The sequence below is a fragment of the Labrus bergylta genome, chromosome 20 (genome assembly GCF_963930695.1).
Source record: "Labrus bergylta chromosome 20, fLabBer1.1, whole genome shotgun sequence".
NCBI classification, from domain to species: Eukaryota; Metazoa; Chordata; class Actinopteri; order Labriformes; family Labridae; genus Labrus; species Labrus bergylta.
Genome location: NC_089214.1, coordinates 7,655,828 through 7,682,621, shown reverse-complemented (window position 1 = coordinate 7,682,621; position 26,794 = coordinate 7,655,828). Strand labels below are relative to the sequence as shown.

At 41.2% G+C, this 26,794-nt stretch overlaps 2 protein-coding genes across 4 annotated transcripts in view; one reads left to right on the top strand and one right to left on the bottom strand.

Moving 5' to 3' along the window:
- Nucleotides 1–17,377, bottom strand: part of myom1b (myomesin 1b) — a 29,086-nt gene extending 11,709 nt beyond the window's left edge. Inside the window, exons 1-18 of one of the 3 annotated variants that reach the window (XM_065949012.1) lie at nt 17,219–17,353; nt 16,589–16,811; nt 13,783–13,917; nt 13,485–13,659; nt 12,174–12,331; nt 11,890–11,982; nt 10,291–10,379; nt 9,919–9,960; nt 8,469–8,483; nt 7,673–7,834; nt 7,394–7,555; nt 5,333–5,474; nt 4,723–4,922; nt 4,241–4,294; nt 3,988–4,112; nt 3,711–3,894; nt 3,429–3,603; nt 3,222–3,343 (exon numbers count right to left, since the gene is read on the bottom strand). In XM_065949012.1, the coding sequence (XP_065805084.1) occupies nt 3,222–3,343; nt 3,429–3,603; nt 3,711–3,894; nt 3,988–4,112; nt 4,241–4,294; nt 4,723–4,922; nt 5,333–5,474; nt 7,394–7,555; nt 7,673–7,834; nt 8,469–8,483; nt 9,919–9,960; nt 10,291–10,379; nt 11,890–11,982; nt 12,174–12,331; nt 13,485–13,659; nt 13,783–13,917; nt 16,589–16,740 (2,185 nt within the window). In that variant the 5' untranslated portion in view covers nt 16,741–16,811; nt 17,219–17,353. Of the gene's footprint in view, nt 1–3,221; nt 3,344–3,428; nt 3,604–3,710; nt 3,895–3,987; nt 4,113–4,240; nt 4,295–4,722; nt 4,923–5,332; nt 5,475–7,393; nt 7,556–7,672; nt 7,835–8,468; nt 8,484–9,918; nt 9,961–10,290; nt 10,380–11,889; nt 11,983–12,173; nt 12,332–13,484; nt 13,660–13,782; nt 13,918–16,588; nt 16,812–17,218 lie in introns of all 3 variants that reach the window. The other 2 variants (XM_065949013.1, XM_065949014.1) reach the window with 2 other exon arrangements.
- A 4,511-nt stretch (nt 17,378–21,888) lies between these two features.
- On the top strand, nt 21,889–25,392 carry myl12.1 (myosin, light chain 12, genome duplicate 1). Its single transcript, XM_020654760.3, has 4 exons — nt 21,889–22,021; nt 23,865–24,066; nt 24,269–24,430; nt 24,820–25,392. Exons 2-4 carry the CDS (start codon nt 23,883–23,885, stop codon nt 24,990–24,992), a joined length of 519 nt encoding a protein of 172 aa, XP_020510416.1. The 5' UTR covers nt 21,889–22,021; nt 23,865–23,882; the 3' UTR covers nt 24,993–25,392.
- The last annotated feature ends 1,402 nt before the right edge of the window (nt 25,393–26,794 follow it).

Here is a 26,794-nt window from a genome sequence, read left to right as displayed (position 1 = left end):
TGAGGGATGCCGCCCCCTACAGGAGTTAGCAGAGAAAAGCAAAAGAGTTTTGAAAGAAAAACAAAAAAACAGGAAAAAACATCCGTTCACACAAGTTCTTCTCAGTCACACTACATTCAGAGAGCAAGAGGAAGACGAGCCGACACGGAAAGAGAGGAAGAAATACTCAGTACATCTAACTATATCTAGCACAGTAAAATGTCTTCATCTGACTGGGAGAAGAAAATGAAGACAAGATGACCAACGAGTGACATCTGAGTGAGGAGGTGAGCAGATTTTATTTGGGATCATGAGAGAATGCATGCAAGAGACGATACACAGGCGGTGAGGGTGAATGTGCGGGCTTTGCGCCGACCCTGTATGAAAAAACACTGCTTTAGTAACAACGGCAACGTGTTTCATCACCTCTAAGATATCCTCTGAAAAGTGCAAATAACAGGTTGATTGCTGTAGCTCAACAGGGTCTAATGGTGCGTTCCATTTTACCTCAGGGCTCGGCTCTCAGAGCTGGAAATTACAAGTTAACCGCGTTCCAATTTGGACAGGCAACATGGACGCCTCCAGGAATACCTTTTTTTTGATAGCTGATTACCAGACGATAACAACACAATAAACGGGATAGTTGTCTCCAGATAGAACTTGCACGATCCTTTCGGTGTGATTGATTTAATGACACTAAAAGACGACTAAGCTGCTAATAAACACGATAATTACAGCTTCAACTTTACAGTCCATGGCATGCACGTAGCAGCCATGTTGGATTTTAACTCGGACTTTTCGAGTTAGAATTATGACTTCAGGGGGGCGTTTCTGAAGACGTATCAGATAGGTAACTTAAATTTCCCAACTTCTATATTAAAATGGAACACACCATAACCCATATGAAGCAGTGTAATTCAGTGTAATTTAGCTGTAAATAGAAAATGGAGTTAATAGGTAGAAATAGAAGAAGGAATAAAGCATCCCATTCCATTCTTGGCAACGAACGAAGAAGAAATGACCTCAGTAGAAATGTCCGCCTGTTTAACTCTGCACAGAAATACATTGGCAGTGTTGTTAACTATGTGTTTTTTCATAAGGGCAAACAGAGCATGCTGCTCAACACAAAGCTGGCCAGTGAATAGTGACATTCAAAGGCTAAAAGATTAAGTTGATTTTAATGTTGAGAGTTGTTAGGGGACACGTGCAGGAGACTGAGAGAGCATTGCTGGCAGAACTACAGCAGCAGAATTGATCTGTTTCACACAGTCTGCGTAAGGCCTGGACTAGTTTCATATTCTAATGTATTTATTTTAGATTGTTGGAAAAAATGAAATGAAGCCTAAGTCACATCTGGAAAGCGTTTGTCTTTGTTTTTCTCCATGCAAAACGAATATTGCAAAATAAATGATTGACTGTAACTCTGTAAATGTATTCGATGATTTGTACAGAAGTAAAATTTCGACCTACAACTAGAGTTTTTCTATTTTCAAATGTTTCTGTTTTTACTGAAGTTGATAATTTCACATAAAATCGAATATAATAAACTGTGATGTGTGTAGTAAATCCAATCAGTTAGTTATGACCAAATCATTTTCAAATAGGACAAACTATCTCGTTGTAGTTTTAGTCAATTGGAAAGTATTGGATTGAGCAAGCAGCAACCTCAGGTCTTCAAAAATGAAGCCAATGTGGAAGTGCAAAATCCTGCAGTTCGTCGAGTCGAGACTGGCTCAAGAACCACCAGAAGTCACATACATACCCAAGGCAAAAAAGCCGTAAAAGCCGAGATTTTGCAAAAGAAATTCATCCTGATAGTACAAAAGAGCCATAATTGTCAAATGTTGCCGAGTTTGTATCCAGTTATTTATGGTTAACTGACCTAACATGTTTATTGTTTAGTTAAGAATCCTTTAGAGTCTGGTCTTTAAAATTCATTCAAATAGCAAACAGTACAATTCCACTGCCAGGTTAGCTAAGAGGTTAGGACAAGAGAAAGACGGAGCAGTTTAAGGGTACCGGTGGGGTGGGAGAGGTGTGTGTGGATACCTTTAGCACCATGTGGGGTTGCCGACACATCTTGTGCCCAGGATAGGTGGGGAAAATGGGGGGATGATTGTGGTGGTGGTGGTGGTGGTGTGTGACACTGGGCTGGTTTGTAACAACCGCTGAATTGGATCGCACTGACCCAAATTAGAGGAAGTCTACAAGTCCTGACCCTGACCCCGCCTCAGGCTGTGCAGGGAGGAGGAGGAGGCGGAGGAGAAGGATGGGGGAGGAGGGTGGATGTAGCTGGACAGGGCGTAGGTAGGTGGGGCACATAAAGTGCAAAATAACGTGACAGGGTGACAAAGTGGAACCACGGAGGAGAAAGTGTGGGAGTACAGATGCTGATGATATAAAGAAGTGAAGACAACAATGGTGACCTACAACATCATGTTTAAATAACAAAGCTTCTTCTCTACATGTAGCTGTGAGTTAAAGGAGATTTCCACCTGAAAAACTAATCATTTAAAAAAAACAGTCTGCGGTGTTAAAGGAGCAAATAGTGACCTTACTGTATGATCAGACATTAAGGAAACATGCTATGTTGAAGTGCTGGCTTCTCTGACAACAATGCAGCAGCCAGTATGTCCTCCTTCTAACTTTAGATTCTGCTCCTGAATGCTCTGGATTTGTTTGGACCAGTTATCAGGTCAACAGGTGTTGCAGCGATGGAAGCGGGCAAGAGAAGTGGTTCAGATAGAAGTGATTGTACCCGACCTAAAAAGCCTCTGCATGTTTCTAAAAAGCTCCACGAGCAGAAACGTGCTCAAACTAGGATCAATATTGGAGATGCTTTTGAAAAATGGAAAGAGGCTAGAACACAGAAAGGTTTACAGACCGATGGCTAAACACCACCACATGGCGACCTGCGTGAGCATCGACTCGAGAGAGGAGGGGGCGGGGGGGGAGACAGCGCTCTACAATGTTTTGAACATGGACTGCAATACCCATTTTAAACACTAGGTGTCAGAGTTACATATTGCTCCTTTAAATTTGGCTGCATTGTAAAGGATGCTGTAATACCTAGAGTTTGTTGCACCTGAGTTCAAAATTGCAGAAATGTAAGCTACAACACCAGCAGCTGTTTTTTTTTTTATGAAATGGATGGATATTTCCTTTAAACCACAGAAACCACTACAAATCTCTATCTTCTGACTCCTATTGTATCATCTCATACCGCGCTCAGTCTCACTCACCAATAGCTGCTTTCACCTCCACAGGCTCCGACTCCGGCGAGAACTGGCTGAGCCCCGCTGCGTTCACTGCTCTCACCCTGAACACATACTTCTCTCCCGTCATCAAACCGTGACAGATGAACCTGCAAATGTGTTTGATAAAATATGTCAGAGGTCAGTATGTTGCATTATGATCACTGGGGGAAAAGGAAACAGCAGTTATTCTACCTGGTAGCTTTCACGGGTTTGTTGTTGCACGGATTCCACTCGTTGCTTCCTACAACACTAGTCTCGATGTAATATCCCACCAGCTCTTTGGCGCCTTGGGATGCTTCCCAAGACACGACGACTGATGTGTCCGTGTTTCTGGTAGGGACCACTTTTCCTGGTGCCGATGGGATATCTGTGGACCAGAACGTTTCACATTTTTTTGTGTTGATAACTTAGAAAGTCACTTTTTTTGTTGTTGCTGCAGATGTGATAAATAAACATATGTGTTGATTTTCTGACCGAGCTTGTCGCCAACAGTGGTGGCATCAGTTGGGTCAGACGGCTCTCCGACGCCTGCAGTGTTGCAGCAGCGGACGCGGAAACTGTAGGATTTCCCCTCGGCGAGATCGAACAGCGCGAAACGAGGAGACTTGACTGGGATCTCTGTGTTCACCCTCTGCCAGCTGTCTGTGCCCGAGACACACTGACAAACAGGTGACAAATCGTGTAAGGTGTTAGAGTGCATCTTCATTGAAATTGTAACATGTAGGAATATGTTGTGATATACATCATTCACCTTTTCCACGTAGTACATGACACCCTCAAGGCCTTTCTCTCCAGGTGGCTTCCAGCTCAGCACCACATAGTTCTTGGTAGCTTCTGTCACCTGCAGATCGAGAGGTCTGCCAGGAACGATGCCCTCTGATGGATTAAAAAAAAAAAAGGACTTTAGTCCCTTAAACATATCAGCTGTGCAGCAGAAAAAGGACATGTATGTGACATTTTAGTCACTTGTTATAAGTAATGGATATAACTGATGGAAATCCCACCTGCAGGCTCCTCCTCTGTGACAATGATTTGGCCGGTCCAGGGAGCAGAGGTACCTGACGACAACACAAATTAAATATTTGGTTTATGAATCTGTATTTCATTTCTTTTTTTTTGCTCCAATGTTAACTTCAGCAGATCCATTCATTTAAAAAAAACTGTATTTCTGGCCACAATTTCATTTATAAAGATGAGACAAAAACCCTTTTACCCCAGCCACACTCACATGCACACCTATAGTCACCAGTTAACCTAACGAGCACGTCTTTGTACTGAGGAAGAAAAGGTACCTGCATGCACGGGGAGAACATGCATATCCACACAGAAAGGACCTGGCCGATTCCAACCATGAACCTTCTCAATGGTAGTCTGCAGACCTCACTCGACAAAAACACCACCTTAACCCTGGAAACCTGTATCTAAGAACTTTGTTAATAAAGCTCTGTAAGCATGAAGAGACTGACTGGGCTCTGTTGGACAGTACCTCTCATGCGTGCACGGTCAGCCGGATCCATGGCGGCAACCGGCTCAGAGACTCTGGACGGGCGACTCATCCCGCTCTTGTTGACAGCACGCACTCTGAAGGTGTAGGAGCGTCCCTCCACCAGGCCGGTGACGGGGAAACGGGCAAACTTAACAGGGGTGTCATTACACTGGATCCAGTGGTTAGTTCCAACCTCACATCTGTGCACAAACAACAAAAAATGTTTTAGACAATTAGCTCCTTAGTCTTTCAGGAGGTAGGAGGTTAAAACGGGAAACCTGAAAGAACATATTTCAGATCATCACAGAGTTTCTGTGTCAAATATTATTGGCAAGGATCAATAAAACTAAAGAGTGAAGAAAAAGATTATATCTAGAAGCCGCTTTTTTAATTTTCAGGATTTCCATACTTTGGAATAGCTATGAGCGAAAGGTTTTCCACGTCTATCTTAATATTGTTTATACTCATTACCTATTAATTTTTTTTAATATTCTGTATTTTCTGTAATGCAGAAATAAAATCGCCAAGTCTTCGGGAGGTTTGATCCAGGAGGCTCCTGCTGTGACATGATTGAGAGACATTTTTAGCAGTGACATGGAAGTCAAGTGACCTGTCCACAAAGTAGCCCAGGATGGACTCTCCACCGTCGACAGCTGGCTGCTTCCATGTAGCGATAATGTAATCCTTGTTGGCATCCAGACAGCGCACATCCAGAGGGGCACCTGGAGCGCCTTCAACCTCCGCATCAGCATCTAACACAAACGATAACAACAAGGTAAGAGATGTGTTTAATTCCAAGTTAAATGTTTCTCTATAATGAATGATACATTTGAATGCTTGGTTTTAAAGTGAGTGTGCCCTGTGCTGAACTGTGTAGCTGCTGAGCTTCATGCCAGGAATGTTTCTGGTCCTCAAGTCAAACACGAGCCGAGAGGAGTCAGCGGCGAGAGGACCGAATTAGCAGCAACCCGCCCCGCAGTGAAAGGGGATAAGAGGGGTGACTCTTAAAGAAACATGCAGTAGAGGTAAAGCTAGGGCATTCCATACTTCACACAAAGAGCTTCATCATAAAGTAAGAGCATGTATTAACTTCCACATGTGTTCAAAATATCCTGTATGTATAGAAAAATCAACAGTTTCTTTCTTTTCAGAATGTAAACTTAATTGTTCTTTTGATAGGCTTATTTTTAAGGCGAGGGAGAGGTATCCAAACAGGACAAATAATTAACTGAAGAGTGTGTTTACATACAAAGTTCAGCGAGGAAACTGGGCAGCCTATTGTTTCTCCTTGAAGCGGATATTTCCAGCATCTCTCTGAGCTCACTGCCAGACTCATTCCATCCCTAATCTCTCTGAGAATAGCCCGCCAGCAGCCCGGCTCATATAGGGTTTTGTTTTTGGAGACTCTACCTGGGGAACAACAGGGTCTGCCACCTGGGATGTTCATACCAAACATTTGTAAAAAAAAAAAAAGCTCTAAAGGTCAGATCGTCTCTGAAGGCAGCATCTCCCTGACCGCTGCTTTTTTTTCCACTGTAATCAAACAGACGCCAGGAAACTGCCGATCTGTGTCATGTCTTTTAGAGATCCTATTTAAAAACCACTTAATCGCTTCACTATTAAATATGTTGTTGTCATGAGGTGATGGATGACTTGCTGCGTCGACTTTGACCTTGATCTGATGACAGAAACAAAGTTGCACTAAGCTTGAGTTGACAGGGTTTGAATTCAACACATTCGCAATGCTTTATGAATTTAAAAGGTTAAGGACTGTTTCCAAACTTGAATGAAGTGAGACCTGATGGTCAGTCAATCCTTGGAGTCACTGAGGGATAGGCTTACAGGCAACGGTAGACCAGAATCTACGTAGTTATTTAGGAAAGTAGGCGGTCAAATGTGTTCCTAAACACCCCACAAAGAAAAACTAGGTCAAACAAAAGATCCATCCATTCATTATCTTTACCGCTTTTCCATTTTGGGGTCACTGGGGGCTGGAGCTGATCCCAGCTATCATTGGGCGAGAGGCGGGGTTACACCCTGGACTGTTCACCAGCCAATCACAGCGCTGACATATAGAGACAGACAACCAGCCACACTCACATTCACACCTACGGGTTGATTTAGAGTCAACAATCAACCTAACGGACATGTCTTTGGACTGTGGGAGGAAGCCGGAGTAACCCACACATGCACAAGGAGAAAATGCAAACTCCACACAGAGATGTCCTATCCGACGGGGACTCAAACCTGGAACCTCCTCGCTGTGAGGCAACAGCGCTAACCACTGCATCACCGTGTCAAACAAACAGAATTTAGACTCAAAGGGTTGTGGTCGAAGGTTTCTGGTAGTATATATCGAACTGTATATTAAGATGGACGAAGCTACGGCTGTCTACGAGTGAAGCCAGATTATTTAGAGCTCCTCCTGCTGACAGGTTGCAGTACTGGTCATAAACCCCGCCTCTGCCATGTTTACAGAACGCATGGTTAACACAGAGGTCAAACTACAAAGTTAAAACACAAGTCAAATACATTTCTGTTCAAACCTGGACTCTGTCGTGGTAGTCATTGTCATGCTGATTTATGTCCAAGCGTTCATTGTTCTGAGTCATTTTGCGATCATTAGTCTGAGTCATGGGGAGTCATCTAACATCTAAAAGACAACACGCACCTCTGACGAAGACATAGGCTGAGTAGGTTTCATATCCAGACTTGGTGGTGACACGCAGCGTGTAGAGCCCCTCGTCCTCTTTGTTGAGGTGTGTCAGCGTCAGTGTGGCTCGATCTCCGCTCCAGTGCATGTGGTTCCATTTAGAAGGAGACAGCAGAACATCTGGCAAAAATGACAAGAATCTCTCATGTAATATGCATTTATCCAAACCAAATGAAGGCATGTGAAAAACATCTTCCAGATCAGATAAAGAATACATTCAGGGATCTGTCTGCTTACCATCTCTGTACCACTGGATCTCTGGCTGGTAGCGGTTCAGAGCAGGGTAGATGATGACCGTACATCCTAGACTCATGGTCTCCCCCTCTCTTCCAAATGACACACCGAACTTATCAACAATGTGAGTCTTGAAGGTGATGCCATACTCGGACACCGGGCCATCTACAGAGAAACATTAACGTCAAGGTCAGACAAGAGACAACAGTTATGTTTCCAGCTCAAGTGGAGGAACGTTATCATCTATACAATTTTCATCAAAAGTCTCCAAAATGTGAGCAATAAGCTGGATCCAAACTTTTCAACCAGGCAGAAAAATGTGGAGGAAAGAACATGTACCAAGAGTAAAAACAACAACAAACACAAACACACGAACAGTGACTAAAAGAAAAATGACACAATCAGTGCTCACAAAAAAGAAGTGGAAGAGGTGTGGAAACGTGTTGTCATGCAAAGACAGTGATACACATCTGACATCTTGTTTTAGGAGCCTAAAACTTCAGAAAGTTACGGCACAGCTCTGTAAAACAAATAAGCTACGGCTATAGCTTCAGGAGTTCATGAAAAATCTTGCACAATCTGTCAAACACATCAGAACATAAGCTCACAAGGTTGCTTATAATTGCAACATTGGTAAACACACAAAATGGAACTAAAAAATGCAGACTGATGACTTCAATAGGAAACCTTGAAATGGACATTTCTACACACACAAGAGTGGCCATGCATGGACAAGTACTCCGTGAAAACATAAAGTTCACCAACACGTGTTCAAACCAGAGTCCTGTGACCCTTTTACCTTCAGTACTGCCACCTGTATTGTTGCCACAGCATCAAGAAAACAAAAAAGTTGTTAGTGCAGAAGCACCCATTGTGATCCAAAGCCCCCAACCCAACCCTCCACCTCCAACTTCTCATTGCAGGTCAGTTATGTTGGTGCAATCATCCATAAACCAACAAGATGAATGTTATTATACTGAACCAGTTTTAACATCAAGTCAGAAGGATTATTTTAATGCTGCAGTATGGAGCTTATTTACCTTTTTAGCACTGTTTTGGTTTGTTTGCCAGAAGGTTTGCTGTTAAATGTCATTGCTCTCATTAAAGGTAGAGTCAGTAACTTTTTCCTGAAAAAAATGAATCACAAACTTATACAAAAGTAATGCGGCTCAATCATCACTTCTGGGCCTCCCAGGTGGTGACTGTGTCTGCAGAGACCCTGTCCTCTGACTGGATTTTACTGTTCTGCTTTGTTTTTGTTGACAAGGGACGTTTCTGAGCGGGGAGCTGGTGTGTTCCCTCAGCTAATGACAACACTCAGGTGAGTTTGTGAGTGGATGTAATTCAGCAAATAGCGGCAAAGAAGAGAAAATAACGCCACAAAAATAAAACTCTTTCCCAAACGAGAGTGAACCTTTGGTAGCACCAGTGGTTAGCTTGTGCTAGCGTCAATAGCTCACAGTGTAGGTAAAGCAAACGAACATGCTAACCCTGCAGAGAGCGTTGTAACGGTCAGAGTATCGTTGTAGTACCACAAATCGGCACAAGGTGGTGCCTGTGTTATGTTTTGAGCGTGTGATGAAAAGAAAGTTGTTACTCTGACAGCCATCTTCAAGATCAGTGAATAAAGCGTCTCCACGGTGATATGTTCGATATTAAGTATAGAACTAAAGTGTCATGAGAAAATCCCCGCTCTGTTGCCTGTCAACTATCTGATGCTAACCAGCTATCCCGGGACTTCCGCTAAAAGCTACCTGCCGCTAGCTTCTCCACCTGTACCAGCCACGTTACAGTGTGCACTCCTGGGGGTGATTAGCGCAGTTTGAATGTTGTGTTTACAAGCCGGAACGAACAATGCTACTGACTCTACCTTTAACCTTGGGACAAGCAACAGAGGTCAGGTGTCTTCAGCAAATACACTCAAAGTAAGCAACTGTGTGGTTCATGCATAGCATCAAACAACACACCAAAATAAATCTACTTGCTAATGAGCAGAAGTGACATCTTGCAGCTACAGTAACAGATGTGTTCCTCACATGTTTGTGGGGACCAAAACAGAGGTTAAAATAAGGAAAGGGAATTCATGAGTTGGAGAGCTGGAAATAAAACTCTCTATGCTCTATGCTAACGTTAATCAGAGGCTGCATTATTATGTTTAAATAGGCAGCTGTATGCTAACACGTTGCCTTAATAACATACGATAAAAATGTATATAAGAAAATACAAACAAAGGGTGAATTCACACTTACGTCTGGGTGCTGGCAGGGACTCGTCAATTTCACCCTTAAACCCTGAAGAGAATACCAGAAGTTGGTTTTAACACATACAGCATCATTTCATGGATCATTTTACTTACAACAAGATGTTAAAAGGTCAAAGGTATATTTATTGTCCCCACAGGGAAATTTGTTTTTAAAAAAAAGGATGTCAACTAAGGATATACCACCTGTCACATTACAGGTTGGCAGGCGTTTATGTATTATGGTACTGAAGTTACATTTGGCTTCTACCCTTGGGTTACAGTGAACAGTATGGCAAGAGAACATGACAAAAACCATTTTGAGACCTGGTAGTGTCAGGAGCTTTCGTGTGTGATTGCTTAAATACTTGGTGAGACCTACTTTTAACAACAACGGATGCAAATGCAGACAGCTCTCCGTTGGCGTTCATGGCAGAGACACGATACTGCGCTGTGTCATCAAAGTCACATCTGAAAGAAAGAGGAGAGCAATCAGCTGATCAATGTTCATGATGCGCACATTTCTCGCAAGGATTAGCATGTACACTGCCCTTCCCCCACCTCAACCTCGGCCCTCCCAAGCATGTAAATTATACCAACTATGTCAGCCCTGACTGTGAGGCGTTCAATGACTCCTGGACAGGAATACTCTGGCTGTAAATAGATACCACCGGTGATGTCATCTGCACTAGGGTGGTGGTCTCAGAACATGAAAGTACCTGTTGTTTGCTGTACACAACGGAAACAACATATAGGTAATATATATTCTAGAGTTAGGCAGGTCTGCTTTTGTATCTTGTCTCTTGTATTATATTAACTTCCTGTTGTATTCTTGGGTTCTCTTGTTGTTACACCCAAGCCCTCTTTTTTTATTTGTATCATACCTCTTCTCTATTGTTGTTTGTACCTTAGCACCAATTGCAAATAAGGTTTAAAGTAAAACAATGCTGTTATCTGATTGTTTGGTTGATGAACTCAAAGTTGAATTTGTTGTAGCTATCTTAAGCCGTTATCTTTATTTGTGATAGCCTGAGAAACAGTCACACTCAGAGTCTGATAGTGTCAATCTGTTGAAACTTAAGCAGGGACAAGTATTGTCTGTTGTCAGGGGTGTGAGACTTTTGACTGGGGTGGCCAATCAGATTTCGAGGGCGGCCCAAGCCCCCCCAATGCCCCCTGGCCAGCCCTCTGGACACACCCCTGTATGCTGCTGTGCTCTCTTCTTTTTTCACTTTCTTCCTTTTGAACTTTTCTGTTTTGATCTTTTATTCACTCTTCTAGGGAGGGATGTTGCAAATTAGCATCCGATATAAACACTATGATACTGGCTTTGGATTGGATAAGTGTTTTCAGTTTTTCTGTGTATATTGTATCTGTCCTTATCGAATAATCCACAAATAAATAAGTAGCTTTGGGTCTTTACGTTTGGCACAGTCCCAATTTAAATATGTAGCTAACGCTAAAGAAAAAGCTACTGAGCTGTTTAGTTTGAGACACAACAAAATTCAAACTATTTTTTTAAAATACAAATATTAATATGTAAATTGTAACAAAACTAATAAAATAAGATACTATAAAATAAGATAGCTGTTTAGGTCGCTTTGCAAAGAACATTCGATAACAGATTGGCAATAGTGTCAGAGTTAGCAGAGAACAACGTCCTATCTTACAAAAACCCCGTTAACTAAAAGAAACGAATGGCTTTTCTTTTCATGTGGCACTAGCCTCTGTGGGAATATGGCTCAAAGCCCATTATAAAAAGTAAATTATTTTATTGTCTGTCATAATCTCAACTGAAACGCCCAGAGAAGCATATCGCGGCTAACAAGCCAAGCTAATATAAGTTTATAAGTTTAAGCAAGCTAGGTTGTATGGAAATTGGTTCGACTTTTTCCCTTGGATCTACAAAATCCATGACGTTGGAAACAAATATTTTGGAGTATCTATTCTGAGAACTGTGAGCAGAAGAAGGTCCACCTACTTGTTAATCTCCAGTGAGTGCACGCTGTATCTGCTCTCAAGTGTATACTTGCCAGGGCAGGCCATGGGGTCAATTGCCACATTGTTTTTGTACCTTGTAGTAAGAGGCAGAAAACATGAAAAAATACAGACCAGAGGAAACAGGAAGAACTTGAAACAGATTAAAGAGTCAAGAGGAAAATAATAAAGCCATGAGAGATGGGAAACAAAGGTAGGAAAGGATGTATAGGAGGAAGTAAGGACAGATTTCAGGTTAAGTCATGGTCATTTAAGTCGGTCACCTACCAGACGACCCTTGGGTCCGGCCAGCCAGTGACAGTGCAATGCAGTCGCACACACTGCTTCTCCCACACGGTGTGGGAGCGTGGTTTGATCACAAACTCCGGGGGATGCATCAGGCTGTCTTCGTTCATACGCTTAAAGTGTTCCCCGTGTTCATGGATCTACAAACAGGAGTAGCTTTTAAGCTTTGAATTGTTCAGTATACTTGTATCTTTGACCACCATAAAAAACATTTTAAAGCCCTCATAATTTCAGCAGAAATTCACAATGCATGGCTGAAGCAAAAACAAAGCTCTGTCATTCACAATTTGAACAAAATGTCAACATAACATATTTGTTTCACACATGCATGACAAATGCACAAGTGCTTTTCATAATGTCCCATGAATAGTTTGGGGCGTTGAGGACCCGACTACTTTTGCGTCTCATTACTCAACACATAATATGACAACACCATTGGGACACTGCTTCCCTGTGTCTCAAGAAATACGATCTCCTGAGGAATTTGCCACCCATTAGTAAGGCTATCTGGCAGAGTGGAGACAGATTAATACAGCGAGGGGGCACTGTGGCTGTTATGACGCTCAATGAATGGTCGAGTACTACTTCACATTATTACACAGGGGACATAAACAGCTCCCCTGTGTAAGGAGTAGTAGTTACCACTTAGCCACAGTCACTTGATATTCCTTAGAAGTACTGCAATTAATTAGACTTAGTTATGGATCTATGCAGACAACATGATTGGGTTTAATTGCCTAATATTACATGGGATGGACTTTGGCGTTTCTTAATTGGTCTAATTTGAAGTATTTAGAAGTAACACGAGCCGGTCTGTGGTGTGACGAGGGAGAAAGGCCTGATGGGATATGTACAACATGTCATGAAGTGGAGTTGCCAACTGTAACATCAGAAGCAACAAAATAATCTCTGAAATGTTGTAAATACAGAAATGCTCCACACTCAACAAAGGCCGCATAACGTCATGAAACAGGAAGGTCATCTGTGATGTCACAAGAGCCAAAAGCCGTACCATGATGTAAGGCCTTGGATGCCATGAAACAGGATGTTCTCCTGTGATATCATCATTAACAAACAAAACTAAACAATCTGCATGTCTTTTGAGGAAATGGTTTACAGAGATATCCTGGTTTCGCATGAAGGGCATGATTCTAAATACACATAAACTACAGTAAGGACACTGATGTCACCGGGTCACAATTATGCCACTACTCTTGTAAAATGAAGCAGCTCTCCCATTTCAGTTTAAAAGTTTATGGCTTCACAATCTGACCTCAAAAGTTCCAAACTGACCCTTTTATTCAGAGAGATACGTTCGGCTGTTCCGCGCATGGCCTCCCTCCTAGAGATCAGCTCCGACCTCTCCATCTCCATCCCACTGGTGAACAAATCCCTGCCAGCCATGTACGAGGCCGTGTCCCTCACCCTCGCTTCCTCTGTATGCGAAAGCCCAGTAGCAAACTCTTGACTGGTAGGTTGTCGGGAAGAGCCATGGAAATAATCGGAGCACATATCATATTGTTAAAACTGAAAGAACTTGTATGCCAAACATTCTCAGAGTTCCAGTTTAGTACAGTGAAGAGTTCATTACCTGCCCCTGAAGATCGGCACTACATAGCCGATGATTTGGTTCTCTTTGTCCACAGCCAAGTAAGTTGGCTTTGCTCTCTTTGGCACGGGGCTCAGTCTGCTTGCCTCCAGCCCAGAATATGAAGACACTTTAAGTCTGGGACACATATAGAATAGCATCAGCCTGACACTCAGCCAGACACTGCCACTGATAATGTAACATCAACATGTGGGGGGATGAAGCCGGAGTGAAGTATGAGTTGTAAATGAGGGTTCAGTGGGAAAGTAGTGAAAATGGTTTAGTTTTGATCATTTAGAAGTTTCCCACCCCAAAACTTAAACTTCTTTATAAATTATTAAGACCGTCTGATACCCAAAAAACAAGTTATTTAAAGCTGCTGTAAGGAACCTTTTGTGGTTAGAGGCCTGCAGTGGACGAAGCCGTACTTTTGCTCATTTTGTCCCCTATATTGAAGGTCTCAGTCTCATCTCGGAATTAAAAGCATTTTTACTTGGTCTTGTTTCAACTCAGACTGGGCAGACTCCGGATTTCAAATCAGGACCACCACTGACAGGCTATTTAATTCACCGTCATTATAGAAGGTAATCGCTCTTTTCTAAAAGAACAAATAACTGCAATTCATTCTAAGTGAGTGACACACCAGCTACACACAAGATAATTATTTTCCATTGATATTTTGTCTCGGTCTCGGCCTGCGTTGGTCTTGGTCTTGGTTTTGTCTCGGTCTCGGAGCACTCTGGTCTCAGGTATGTCTTGGTCTCAGTAAGTGTGGTCTTGACAACAACACCACAATAAAACGTATCACTTATCAGGAATATTTACTGTAGAAAATGTCAAAAAGGCTGTTACCGCAACGGTCAATGGTCAATCACTTTGTCTGACACGTACTCTAAAGAAATAATCCAGAAATAATCAACATTAATCCAAATACTCTCGTTTGCTTTTGTAGTTCATAAAGAGGCTTCATTATTGAATTGCTGTCTGTTTCATAACTGCCTAAAAACTCCTCACAGGAGCTTTCATAGATAACAGACAAGAAGAACCCCTTTGTTACAAACTTTGATGGTAAAACAAACCAAAGAGGCAAAAAAGATCCACACACCAATGAGCTCCCTCCCAAAAGACCTATCAACAAGCGACGCTTTGAGCCAACATGCTCCTCGCTAGACTCGCTAGACTCCTCGTTATTTTGCCTCTATTCATTTTTTGGGATCTGGCATCTACTTAGGTATGTGCGTGTCTTTTTTTTTTACTTTTCTTTAACACATAGCAAAGACACATTTTCTGAGAGTACACTGTAATACAGACCAAACCACATACATACCACTTGCAAATCATGAAATACACTGCAATATCTTTTTTTCAGCGATTACTAGAGTATCAAAAGTCTTTTTTAATGGATTTGAGGTCAGACTCAACATACTTTGTCAGAAGAAAAGGTATTTAAAGCTTTCAGACGGTTGGGGGAGGGAGCTCAGGGTATGAGATAACAAGAACCTGATGAGAATGCAGGGGTTGAAAGGGGTCAACTGCCCTCATCTTTCTTGTATCTATTGTACCATTTACCATCCATTAAGCATTCCAGGATCAGGGCTGCAACAACTTAACTGAAATCTGATCAAGTTATGTCACATAACAAACCCAATGTTCATGTCTACATAAATCCATTTATATCCCTGCAATAACAACTTCATCATAACCACCCCGACTGTTAAATCGTCCAACACTTCTCAATCCTTCTTCCCTAACCGCAGCACAGATTTGTTGTCTGACCAGCAGCGAGTGTAAAGGCCAAGATCGGATAGTGTTAGTAAAACCTAAGCCCTCTGACCTGTTCGCACTCAGCAGGACGGTGAATTTAAAGCTGCGCCAAGCACTGTAAAAGATAGGATCTCTATTTTCCCGGTGTTTGTTTTAATTCCTAAAATAAGAACGTTTTTAAAAACCACTAAAGCATGTGATGGTTGGCTACTAGACAGGGCCATCAAAGCTGTCTTCATTTTTGTTTATGGTGCAATATTTCCAAAACCATCTCACACTCTTATCTAATAAATGAAACTTTCCATAATTGGGATTTAACACAGCAGAAACATACACCATGAAATCACATTATATTCTCCGTCAGTAAACATTACACAGCTGACTGATACTTTCAACAGGGACGGCACAAACCCAAGCGACAGCAGCTACCGATTAACTTATCTGAGAAATACATTGAGTTTTTAGGAGATTTTATCAACAACATAGGGGTTCAGATTTCCCTCTTTACTTTCCCTCCAGCAGCATTGTATGCTCAGGTGAAGTTTCTATTTCAGTCTACACCATATATACGTCAACTCCACCATTACATAACAACGGATTCCTTTTCAGGTTATCGAAACAAAAGAAAGTGAAGCAACAACTAACCAAAAAAAATGTCCCATGATGATTTTAGTTGTTTTTGAGTCTGTGTGTTAAAGGCAAGAGTTTGTCAGTATGCATAAAGGCAAACAAGGAATCTCCCAGTCGACATGCAGAAAATACCATGCAGGATTCAAAGCTGTTTTTAAAGAAAGATGATCCTCGTGTGTATGTGTGTGTGTGTATGTGAGCGTCGATCAAAGGGAAAGAGAACTCAGAGGAGGGAGTGATTGTTACTTTGGTGTCAATATGGCAGCAAAGCAGGAAAGATGATCCCAAAGCTGGGGCATGGAAGTGATCCAAAGGTGATGGAGGTGAACCTGATCAGGCGGGTTGGGGTGATGGTGTTAACGGATGCAGTAGGGCTTTCTTGTGACAAAGTTTCGGTCCTCTTCCTTCTCCTTACCCCCTGCTGAAGCTGGCGGCAGAGGAGCTGCTGCCGGCTGCATATCTGCTGCTGGTCTGGTACTTGCTCAGTTTGGACTCTGTTTCCTTGCTGCGGTAGCCACGGTCATAGTGGAGATGATGCTTCTGGTAGAACGGTATAGATCCAGACATGCTGCAGGCCTCTCCTGGTAGGAGCCCTGGTTTTCCAAGTTTTTCCCAAATTTCTTGCTGCCAATATCTGTCTGTGTGGTTAGTGGGAGTTTTATTGTGAATCTCAATAATATTTTAATGTTACACTTTTTTTTTTTTGTGCTGAAATCAGTTATCTCATCATTTTCAAGCCAGCCGTGCTTTGATTTTATTTCCTCATGTTCTCTACAGCTGAACATGGACGATTAATCCAGCTCAAGATGGAAAAAACAAAATCACATTATTCAGAAAAATATGCATCACCATGGTGCCAATACAAGTCCATACTTCATAACATTTCCTCAATTTAATGAATTACTTCAACAAGACATAGAAATTAAAACCTGCAACATTAGCCAGGATTCAGGCAATCAGGCACTTTCTCAGCATGCTAACACGGACATGAGCAACAGCTGGCTTATCACATTTTTTTGTCTCCACACAACGGTTTACCACTCACCCTGGACTGAAAGCCTCAAACTCCGAGCTTTGAAGGAAAAGTTGGTTCAAAGTCCACGCTTAAAGTTGATATCCCAGCAAACCTACAGGTAGGTGCATACAGGGCTGCGGTCTACACAACAAAAATAATGTTGGCCCTTGCCAGAGTGTCCCTGCAGCAGTCGCAGCCTTTTATGGTGAGGGTGGAGATAAATATAGCTGAGGGCATAGCGTGGGGGCCCAACACATTTATGGGTGCAGGTCTCTGTGGACGTGCATTACTGCCTGATGTACGCAGGTAAACACTGGCTTCTGGAATTTTGTCCACATTTCATTTCCATTTTTTAAAGTTATTTTACCTCCTTGATCAATTTAATTTATGCTGTAAGTCTCTGTATTTGTTCTTTATTTATGAGTGAATTAAAATACATTTTACCGTCACTGACTGACTGTTTACGATTTGTCTTTATTTCCATTTTATTTACTCTACAATAGGATCACAGTTGCAAAAGCACCTCATTGTCCAACTTTTTGTGAGGACTCAGTGACACCCAAAAGTGATGGTGTACAAACATAAAGGTCTAGCTGGCCCTGAGCCAACAGTATACATCATTGCTGCTTAATATCCAGCTGCTTTAGTCTTGACTTTTCACCGCAGCAATCTCAGCTATGACTGTTGCTAACTTTAGCTTTGCTATTGTTGCTAGCTTCACGTACGACACATGCCAGTTACTGTCTCTTTGTCACTCTCTCTCTCTCTCTCTTTCGCTTTCACTCATTTGGAAGTACACACAAATGTCACATGTTGTCACCTCTGGCCATAAACAGCTACTCAAGTCAAATAAATTAAAGACGCAGACTCTATTGGCAGAGTTTTAAGGTCCCACTTTAGTGCTATGCTTGGACTATGTTGACACAAAAACAAACTCCTGATGCAAACTCATGACTAACAATGCATTGATAAAAAGATATTGTAAATAGACGGGACACCCCGGTTAAAGTGAATTTATGGCATGTCAGTGAACACCTCTGAAGCTGAACATCCATCCTTTTTGGCCCTCGCCATCCACCGTCCCACACGGCGCTACAGTCAGCATGGCAACAAATATTATGGCAGCAACGTGAAGTATTAAACCCATTAAAAGAGATCAACACTGAGGATGACAATACAAGACAGTAAGCAGGGTCACAACACTACACGCTGTCTAATAACTGTGAGATGGATTTTACAAGTGTAATACAATATGTCACAAGCCTCTAAATCCTTTGCCAACATGGCTGCCCTGATCTGCAAGGATCACCTGAAAGGCAGAATAGCTAACTCACTAGCTAATGATCAGAGAGCTGCAGTTATATGAGCAGCTAGCAACAAACAGTTGCTGCAGAGTTGACTAAACTATAATCAAGAGAAACAGCTAGCTTGTCAAAATGTTCCAAAAATCCTTGTACATATATCATAGACTGTAAATAGTACTGGATGAAGCCTGAGTGACGTCCCCCATCTGCTCCTGCAGGGGGCTTTGGAGTCCCATCGATGGCGGTCTCCATGCTGGAAATGCTGTCTCAACCTAACTTTCAGTCAACCTAACGACAGGTCAAGAGCTGAGGCGGGTTTTAAGCCTCCTGACAAACCGTTACATCATCCTCGTCAGCTACACACCTTATTGTAAATATGTCCTGAATATGAATGCTGTTAACATGTTAATGTCTGCTCTAAAAACAGGCTATTTTGAATGGGTGTGTATGTGACTTCTGGTGCTTCTGCAGCCAGATCCAAGTGGACACTGGACGAACTGCAGGATTTTGCACTTCAGTCAGTTTGAGCACAAATTTTAAGAAAAGTGGAGCAGGCAAAAGACAGAAAGGATGACCTGTTATGGCAATGGCAGTTTAGTGTTTCTTTGACCCAAAGAAATGCAGAACACAAGGGGCAGTGTATCAGTCGAAGTGTTTTAATGTTTCAAGTTGCAGATTCAATTCAATTCAATTCAATTCAATTCAATTAAAAAAAAACTGTATTTGTCCCCGGGGGGCAATTCAAAGGCACATAGAGCAGTAAATCAACAACAGTGCAGGTAGACGAAACATTTTAACCTAAATATAAAGTGTCAATTTAAATACAACTTCAAGCTTAAACTTAACTTAAAAATACAAAATATAAAAAAGTAGATATAAGTGGACAGTGATTGGGCTAACAGACGTAAACAGATGTGACCATAACTATGTGCAGTAGTGACCAGATGTAAACAGAACTATGTGCAGTAAACGAGAAATAAATATATATATACAGAGCTATGTGCAAGTAAGATGATAATTTTGAGTTGAAGAATTGGAGGTGGAGAGGTGGAGAGTGGCTGGATGATAATGCAGAGTCTGGTGAGCAGAAGCTGGCAGGTTGATGACTGCTGATCCTGAGAAGAAGGAAAAACAGATTAGTCGGCTGAACACAAGAAACTAATTTATCTTCTCTCACAGATGATGAGAGACAGGTGAGCTGGCTGAAGCAATCAGGAGGTAGTGGTGAGGAGAACTGAGGATGGCCACACCCAGAGACAAACACAGAGAGACAACAAGAAACACAAGGGGAGCGGGGGAACACAAGGAAACACGATGAAACTTGTGGCCTATCGCTCAGGTCTTGACACTACCCGATCACAAACCCAAAGTCATGGCAACCTTTGGGATAACTGGATATAACTTCATGTCCATGAATAGCACACGGTCCATCCAAAGCTTTTATCTCACACAGTCTGGGCTTTACTGTGATATGAATATAATCTCCAATTAACAAACAGCTGTAACTTAAAGCTCCTGGAGAAAAGTATCTTCCTAAATCTCAGCTCAAGTGCATATTTTACCTGAAACATGAGAACAGCCACCTAATGACTTCATCCCAATTGTACCCCTGTGATATTTAAAGAGAATTATGGGTTATAAAACTGTGAATCTGTTTAGTGCTTGACTATTACAACAGTTACGTTTATCACCTTATAGTGACTCTATGATGGGTTTATAGTGTTCACACTGCAACTGTGGAGCCCTAAAGTTCAGGTTTGTTAAGATATTAAAGATTAGGAGGAAGCTCTATGGTCATTTTCTGGGTAAAGATAGTGATGGAGTTACATTACTTAAGCGGTAATATTTGTCTATCCCACACATGCTGTATGGGAGCTTGATTGTCCAACTGAACATGGTTGCAATTCATCATTTTCATGTAAGCAGCATGTCACTGTGTTCAGCTGTCCAGGAAATTCCAACTGTATGGGATGTCCCGTGGGATTTATTCAGGCTATGTTTAGGATTTCACTCTGTGAGGCTCAATCTGTTTGAGGCTGTAACAGTTCTAGACACGAACACGTTTCAAAACCTTACACAAAGTATTGGGTTAGATTTTCCCTAATCTGTTAAGGCCCACGTATTGCTTAGAATAATGATCTGTTTTCTATAAAGCTATAGCATCCTCTAGTGGTTAAAAACGACACTACGATGTATTCTAAAAATGATGTCACCTTTAATCTTTCCTGAATAAAAAGAAAGAGATCGATGATACTACCTGAAAAATACTCTTTTGAATAAAAAGTTTCCATAGTATCCATGCATGTTTATGTGCTATCTGCCTTTTTCTTTAATGATACTCTATATTAATTAGCAGTGAGTTATTTTTTCAAAGCTCTTTTGTTACACCAGAAGACCATCACTGACCTACACACTGTATGTTTTTAAGTATTCATCTTCTTGTACGCATCATTTACAACAATCATGTCATTTTAGGAATCTCAAGCTTTAGATAGCCGACTTGTCTGGCTACATATTTGATAGCATAACTATGAGCGTCTCATGGTGATCTCAACTGAACACAAAAGACAGATGTGGCTTCTTTTAACCGATGAGTCAACGGTTCCATATTTTGCTTTTGAAGCCCTGCGGCCTGTAAGCCTCCCTTTACAGTAACGAGCGGGGGACCAACTGTTGCCCCATCATCACTGGACTGTCAGTATCTATAATTATCCATCCCATCTACATTTTTATCTTTATTGTTTAGGTTATTATAGTATGTGACCTTTACATTATTTTTGCTTTATTTTACTTTATTTCAGCATGGAGAAAGTCTTGAAGCTCTCTTTTCAGAAAACATAAACATGCCAAAACAAATGCAACAACACAGCATAGAGAATGCAGAGTTCATGTGCCTGGGAAGTTATTTATCCAATGCACCCTCATACAATAAAAGCAAAAGCTGAGACATTTAACCCTAACTGGAATTATCATTTCAATCAGAAACATTGAGGTGAAAACTGTTATTTAAGTTTGTTTTTAGCATAAGCAATCAACTTAGACATGTAATACTTAATCACTCCTGATATATGTGACTTATTGGTGATAACAGGGTCTTTGTACCCCTACTGGGATCATTTAAAACCTAATTGCACAATGTAATGGACGTTGTATCCTTTCTTTCCTTAAAAGGGCATATCCAGGAATGCCAACGCTGGCAAGGGAGTGTTTGTGGAACTTGTATTTTTTCCAGCTGAGGGGTGTCCGAATTCAAGAGTTTGAATTGCGAATGGAAAAAAAAAAATACTCAAGTCTTAAAAAATAAAAAGCCATGTTAAAATGACCAATGTGTTTATTCGGAGTAAAACGGCATTTTCATAGATTATAAAGCGATCAATAAGGGTTTTGGACTCGACCACTACCCCCCTCTGTTTCCCTCAGTTGGTTTGCCCCGAGCTGTCTTCACTGAACCCAGCATCAGGAAGTGAAGGGCGGTGGTTGAGTACAAGCGAAGCGCAGGGCTAATTGACAAGTATCGTGTTGTTGTCAGGTAAGAAAACGATTTAATTGTATGTTTCTACCTGCCTATGTTAGCTAAGTAATACTCACTTCATTGTAAGGATGCCACACTGTTAAAGACGTGTATCTAAGTAGAAGATTTCTGTGCTGATTTTTAATGTCCGGTTCGTTGCTTTGAAAACACGGCTCAGTGTTAGCTGCGCTGCTAATGGCTCAGAAGCTAACCTAGTTTTCAAACCATTTGGCTTTAATGCAGGTAGTATAAACTTGTGCATTAAGCTTTTTTTTAAACCTGTTTATGTGACGTTTCGATGTGTATCAGTTGCAAACGTTAGCTGTCTGCACATTAATAGTTCTGATGTGATTAAAACAAGGCCGCAGTCCGTGAAGAGAGCGAACTCAAACTGCGTCGGACGTGAAAACAAGAAATGGTTTAAAATAATTTATCTTTTGGTTTCACCTTTTTTATTTTATTAACTTAAATGTACCAGATAATGCGAAAGGTGCCATAACGTTAGGTTTTATTTATTGGGAATAATTATATAATTAACATCTGATTAAACTACGGCTGCCTGGTTGGGTCAAATCATAAAAAACGATTATTTTTGGTACGATATTAAAAATCGCGATTAATAAACTTGATTAATCATTTATTTTACAGCAAATCACAATTTATTGATCTGAAACACTTTAAACATTTTAACACTTTGAAAAAAAAAAGCAATACATGATATATATATATATATATATATATATTAATTAAAGTTATATAAATGTATGCATGTTTATGAGGAAGTGGTGATTTACTTCTGTGGCCAAAATATAAAATTAAACATTTAGGCTAACCTGTGTACAAAACACAGTAATGTTTAATCTTAAGACTAAATTGTTTTAATGATGGTGGGATGGTAATTGAAACTTAATTAAATGTTATTTTACTTTTTACAAGTTTGTTTCATCTAGGGGTATTCTTTAAATCTTTTTTCGGGTTGGGATGGGGACGTCGGTTTTGCGGTTTAATTTGTAACAAATGTTTCATGTCATGTACGTCTTTGCAACCTGCTACTGGATGCTTTGAATTTCTGTCGGGATCAATAAAGTATCTTTCTACTATACTCAAAATGGTAAATGTTGAAATGCAGAGCTGCTTCAACCACAGCAGTCACAGAAACAACCCTTTAGTTATCATTATTGTTAAATTATATTTTTCAGGACACCTTCCTAAGTGTTTATAAATGAGTTTCCTTTTTTAACAATAGGGAGCCTTTAAAACTACCGTCATGAACCTGAATGATATCTAGCCAGGTCATATTATTCAAAGTTTGAATAAAAGACCAAACTGTGCCTGTGGACACCCAGCGGCTGAACATGATTATCTGTCAAGGTAGGATGTGATGAATGTATCAGTCTACGTTCAAAGGCATTGCCTCATAAGGGCATCTGTCCTCACATCAGTGAGTTTCCTACCCTTAGTGAAAGCAGTGAGCTGAACAACCTAGAAAGATGAGGAACATCTCCATTTATAGCTCAGTGAGGGACACCTCTCTGAGGAATCACTGCCAGAGAATTAAAACGCCTGACACCGAGTTGTGGGTACGAATGATGAAATCTTATTTTGAGTAGCAGCATGATACGCTTAACCTTTGGTCAGATTGTTTCCCTGGGTGTCATCCTCTGGTCGTCTTATCAGGCCGATGTTTTGTCTATTTGCTACCATTAGAAGATGGCTTCTATCTCTACCTTTGGGAAGGATACCCCCCCCCCCCCACTGAAATGTTGTTTTCACTCATGTTAATAGAATGAGTCCCTGATTGTGACTAAAACTTTTTGCGGGATTTATTAGTGTAAGTATACTGACACTTTACTTTCCACAGGAAAACAAAACAGTCAAAATGTCGAGCAAAAGAGCGAAGTCAAAGACCACGAAGAAGCGCCCTCAGCGCGCTACTTCCAATGTCTTCGCCATGTTTGACCAGTCTCAGATTCAGGAGTTCAAGGAGGCCTTCAACATGATTGACCAGAACCGTGATGGGTTCGTGGACAAAGAGGACCTGCATGACATGCTGGCCTCACTGGGTGAGTAAGAGAGTCTCTGTGTTTTACTTCTGGATGAGCTGAATGCAACAATAGGGAAGAACCTTTTCTGTAGTTTTGGGTGTGCTCCGCCTCCTGCATTGTTTGAAAACTAGTTCTACGAGTAAACATTTTAAATGTTAATCAGCTGTGAATTTCGCGTGTGCTTCTTTTAAATGCAACATACCTGTTTCTCTTTATAAAGGGAAAAATCCAACTGATGAGTACCTGGAGGCCATGATGATGGAAGCTCCTGGACCCATTAACTTCACCATGTTCCTCACCATGTTTGGAGAGAAGCTCAATGGAACAGACCCTGAGGATGTGATCCGAAATGCCTTTGCTTGCTTTGATGAGGAGGGGACAGGTAAGCTTTCTTTCCTGTTGATAGAAACAAAGGTTGCTCTACATATCTACAATTCACTAAACGGACTCTTCTATCCAAAGCGACTTACATCAGAGACGTTGTTTTACTCTCGAGGGTCAATCAAAATAACAGTAGCAAGGGACTCTTGTTAAGATAACTTTTTTCTACTGTAAATTTTTTTCTTTGTCTTGTACTTTTCTCATAATTTTAACACAAGAATTGTAGCTATGTATACATTTTATTGCTTTTAAATAAAGTTGTCTTGCCTTGAAAGGTTGGTTCATAAAAAGGCGTCTCTTGGATAGTAAACCCTCATGAGGAGAGGATTCCGATGTTGTTCCAAGCCATCTCTAGCCCTCTTATCTGATCTGAATGTTTTACCCCCTCAGGTTTCATCCCAGACGATTACCTCAGGGAGCTGCTCACAACAATGGGCGACCGATTTACAGACGACGAGGTGGACGAGCTCTTCAGGGAGGCCCCCATCGACAAGAAGAGCAACTTCAACTACGTGGAGTTCACTCGCATCCTAAAGCACGGTGCCAAGGAAAAAGACGATTAAAGATCCATGCCAGCGTATTTTCCCCCCTCGGTCCTCTCCGTCTCGTCCTCAGTCAGCTAGATCACCGTGCTGCATGTCTCAACTCTCCAGTATAAACCCCATTTTAAACAAACCAAAGCAATAACTATCCACTCCTGTTTGTTGGGAACTTCCAGTTTTATGCCAATGTACACATCTCTAATGAGGAGGAAAAAAGTGTTCTAGGTTGTAAACTGTTTTTTTCTGTCATGTGAAGGAGCTGGCAGCACCTTGGAAGCTCTGAGGGATAAGTCTTTGCAATTCATGTGATCGGGTTTAGCTGAATTTTTACATTTTATAATATAAACTTTTTAAATAAAGCCCTCTATCAAGTTGTACTTTGCTGAATGTTCCCCTTTCCATAAATGACAACTGAAGTACATGATGCATTATTCTGTCTTTATTTTGTTCCGAGGCATATTTTAAATGCTCAGACACCACTCTCCCTCAAGTCTTGGCAAGTCCACTCTGCCTCCTAAGCAAAGACATTAGACGTGTGCCGACTTGTACTAGCTGAATTCTCTCAGTCAAGAATGAACATACATCAACTCTGTCAGATAATGCTGATTCCTTACTGTCGAAGAAGGGAGTGTCTTCATAAAGAGGACGTCCTGCTCTAACAGAAATGAGTGTATAGGTATCTTAAATTAGGAGAGGGGCAATATGCAAGTAAAAGGTAAAAAACAATGTGGCAATAAAACAAGACATAAAGAGACAGTAAGGAAGCCTTTGATCCAAATAAGTTAAACAGATTTAAAAGGAGATGCTGGTCTGAGATCCTCAGGCAGCGATTACATATAAGTTTTGATCCGCACCTTGAGACTTAAAACCTCAATCCAAAAGGGATAATCATTGTTATTGAATAAGATAGAGGTAGCTATCTGCTGCAACTGTCGAGCAAACATGAGGATGCTGTAGAGCTGTGACTCATCACTGGACTGGACCATTTAACCATCTGGTTTAAGGAATTTATATCTTTAAAAAATGTGTGAGCAAGCCAAAGAAAAATACAAGATTGAGTCACGGAAAGCACAATAATCATTTAAAGTACAATCATTATTAAACTTCCACCAAATCTACTGAGGAGGTCACAGGGGCGGAGCCAAGGGGTGGACAGGACCAACCTAGAAAACTGATTGGCCATCCTGTAGTGGCCACCCAAAAATCCTGGAAGTGGCTTTTTGCCTCGTCAGAGGCGGGACTGTTGTTGAAATATAGTTTTTTCCTACTTCAGACGGTGACTGGAGACACATTTTATTTTTCAGTACTTAAATAGTTAATCAAAAAGGGTTTCACTATTGATAAGATATACACAATCATATAACATTTATTAATACTTTAATGTAAGTATTGAAAGTAGATGTAAATAGCACTTATTTACCTTTTCTATCTCCACCAAACATTGTGTTTGTGAGCACACTGAACACTTCCAGCCACCCACAGAGGTAGTTTGCAATCCCAGCCAAAAAAAGTCTGGCTCCGTCACTGGATGAGGAATCTGAATCCTGAGGGCAGCCTGTGGTTCAGCGGTGTTTTCTCTTTAGAGACTGTAGTTGATGACGAAGATAAGTTGGAATATTTAACAGACTTGTGGTTTTACAGTTACATAAAAAATTAATTCATGATGAGTAAGTGGTGGAATGAAAAATTGTTCCAGGTTAACAGAAAACACAGTATATACCAACGCGATAACAAGCCATATGACCTCAAGTAAACCTTGATCTACTGTATTTGAGTTACATATGTCATATCGCCCTCTGGTGTCTACCTGAAGCACTGCATGG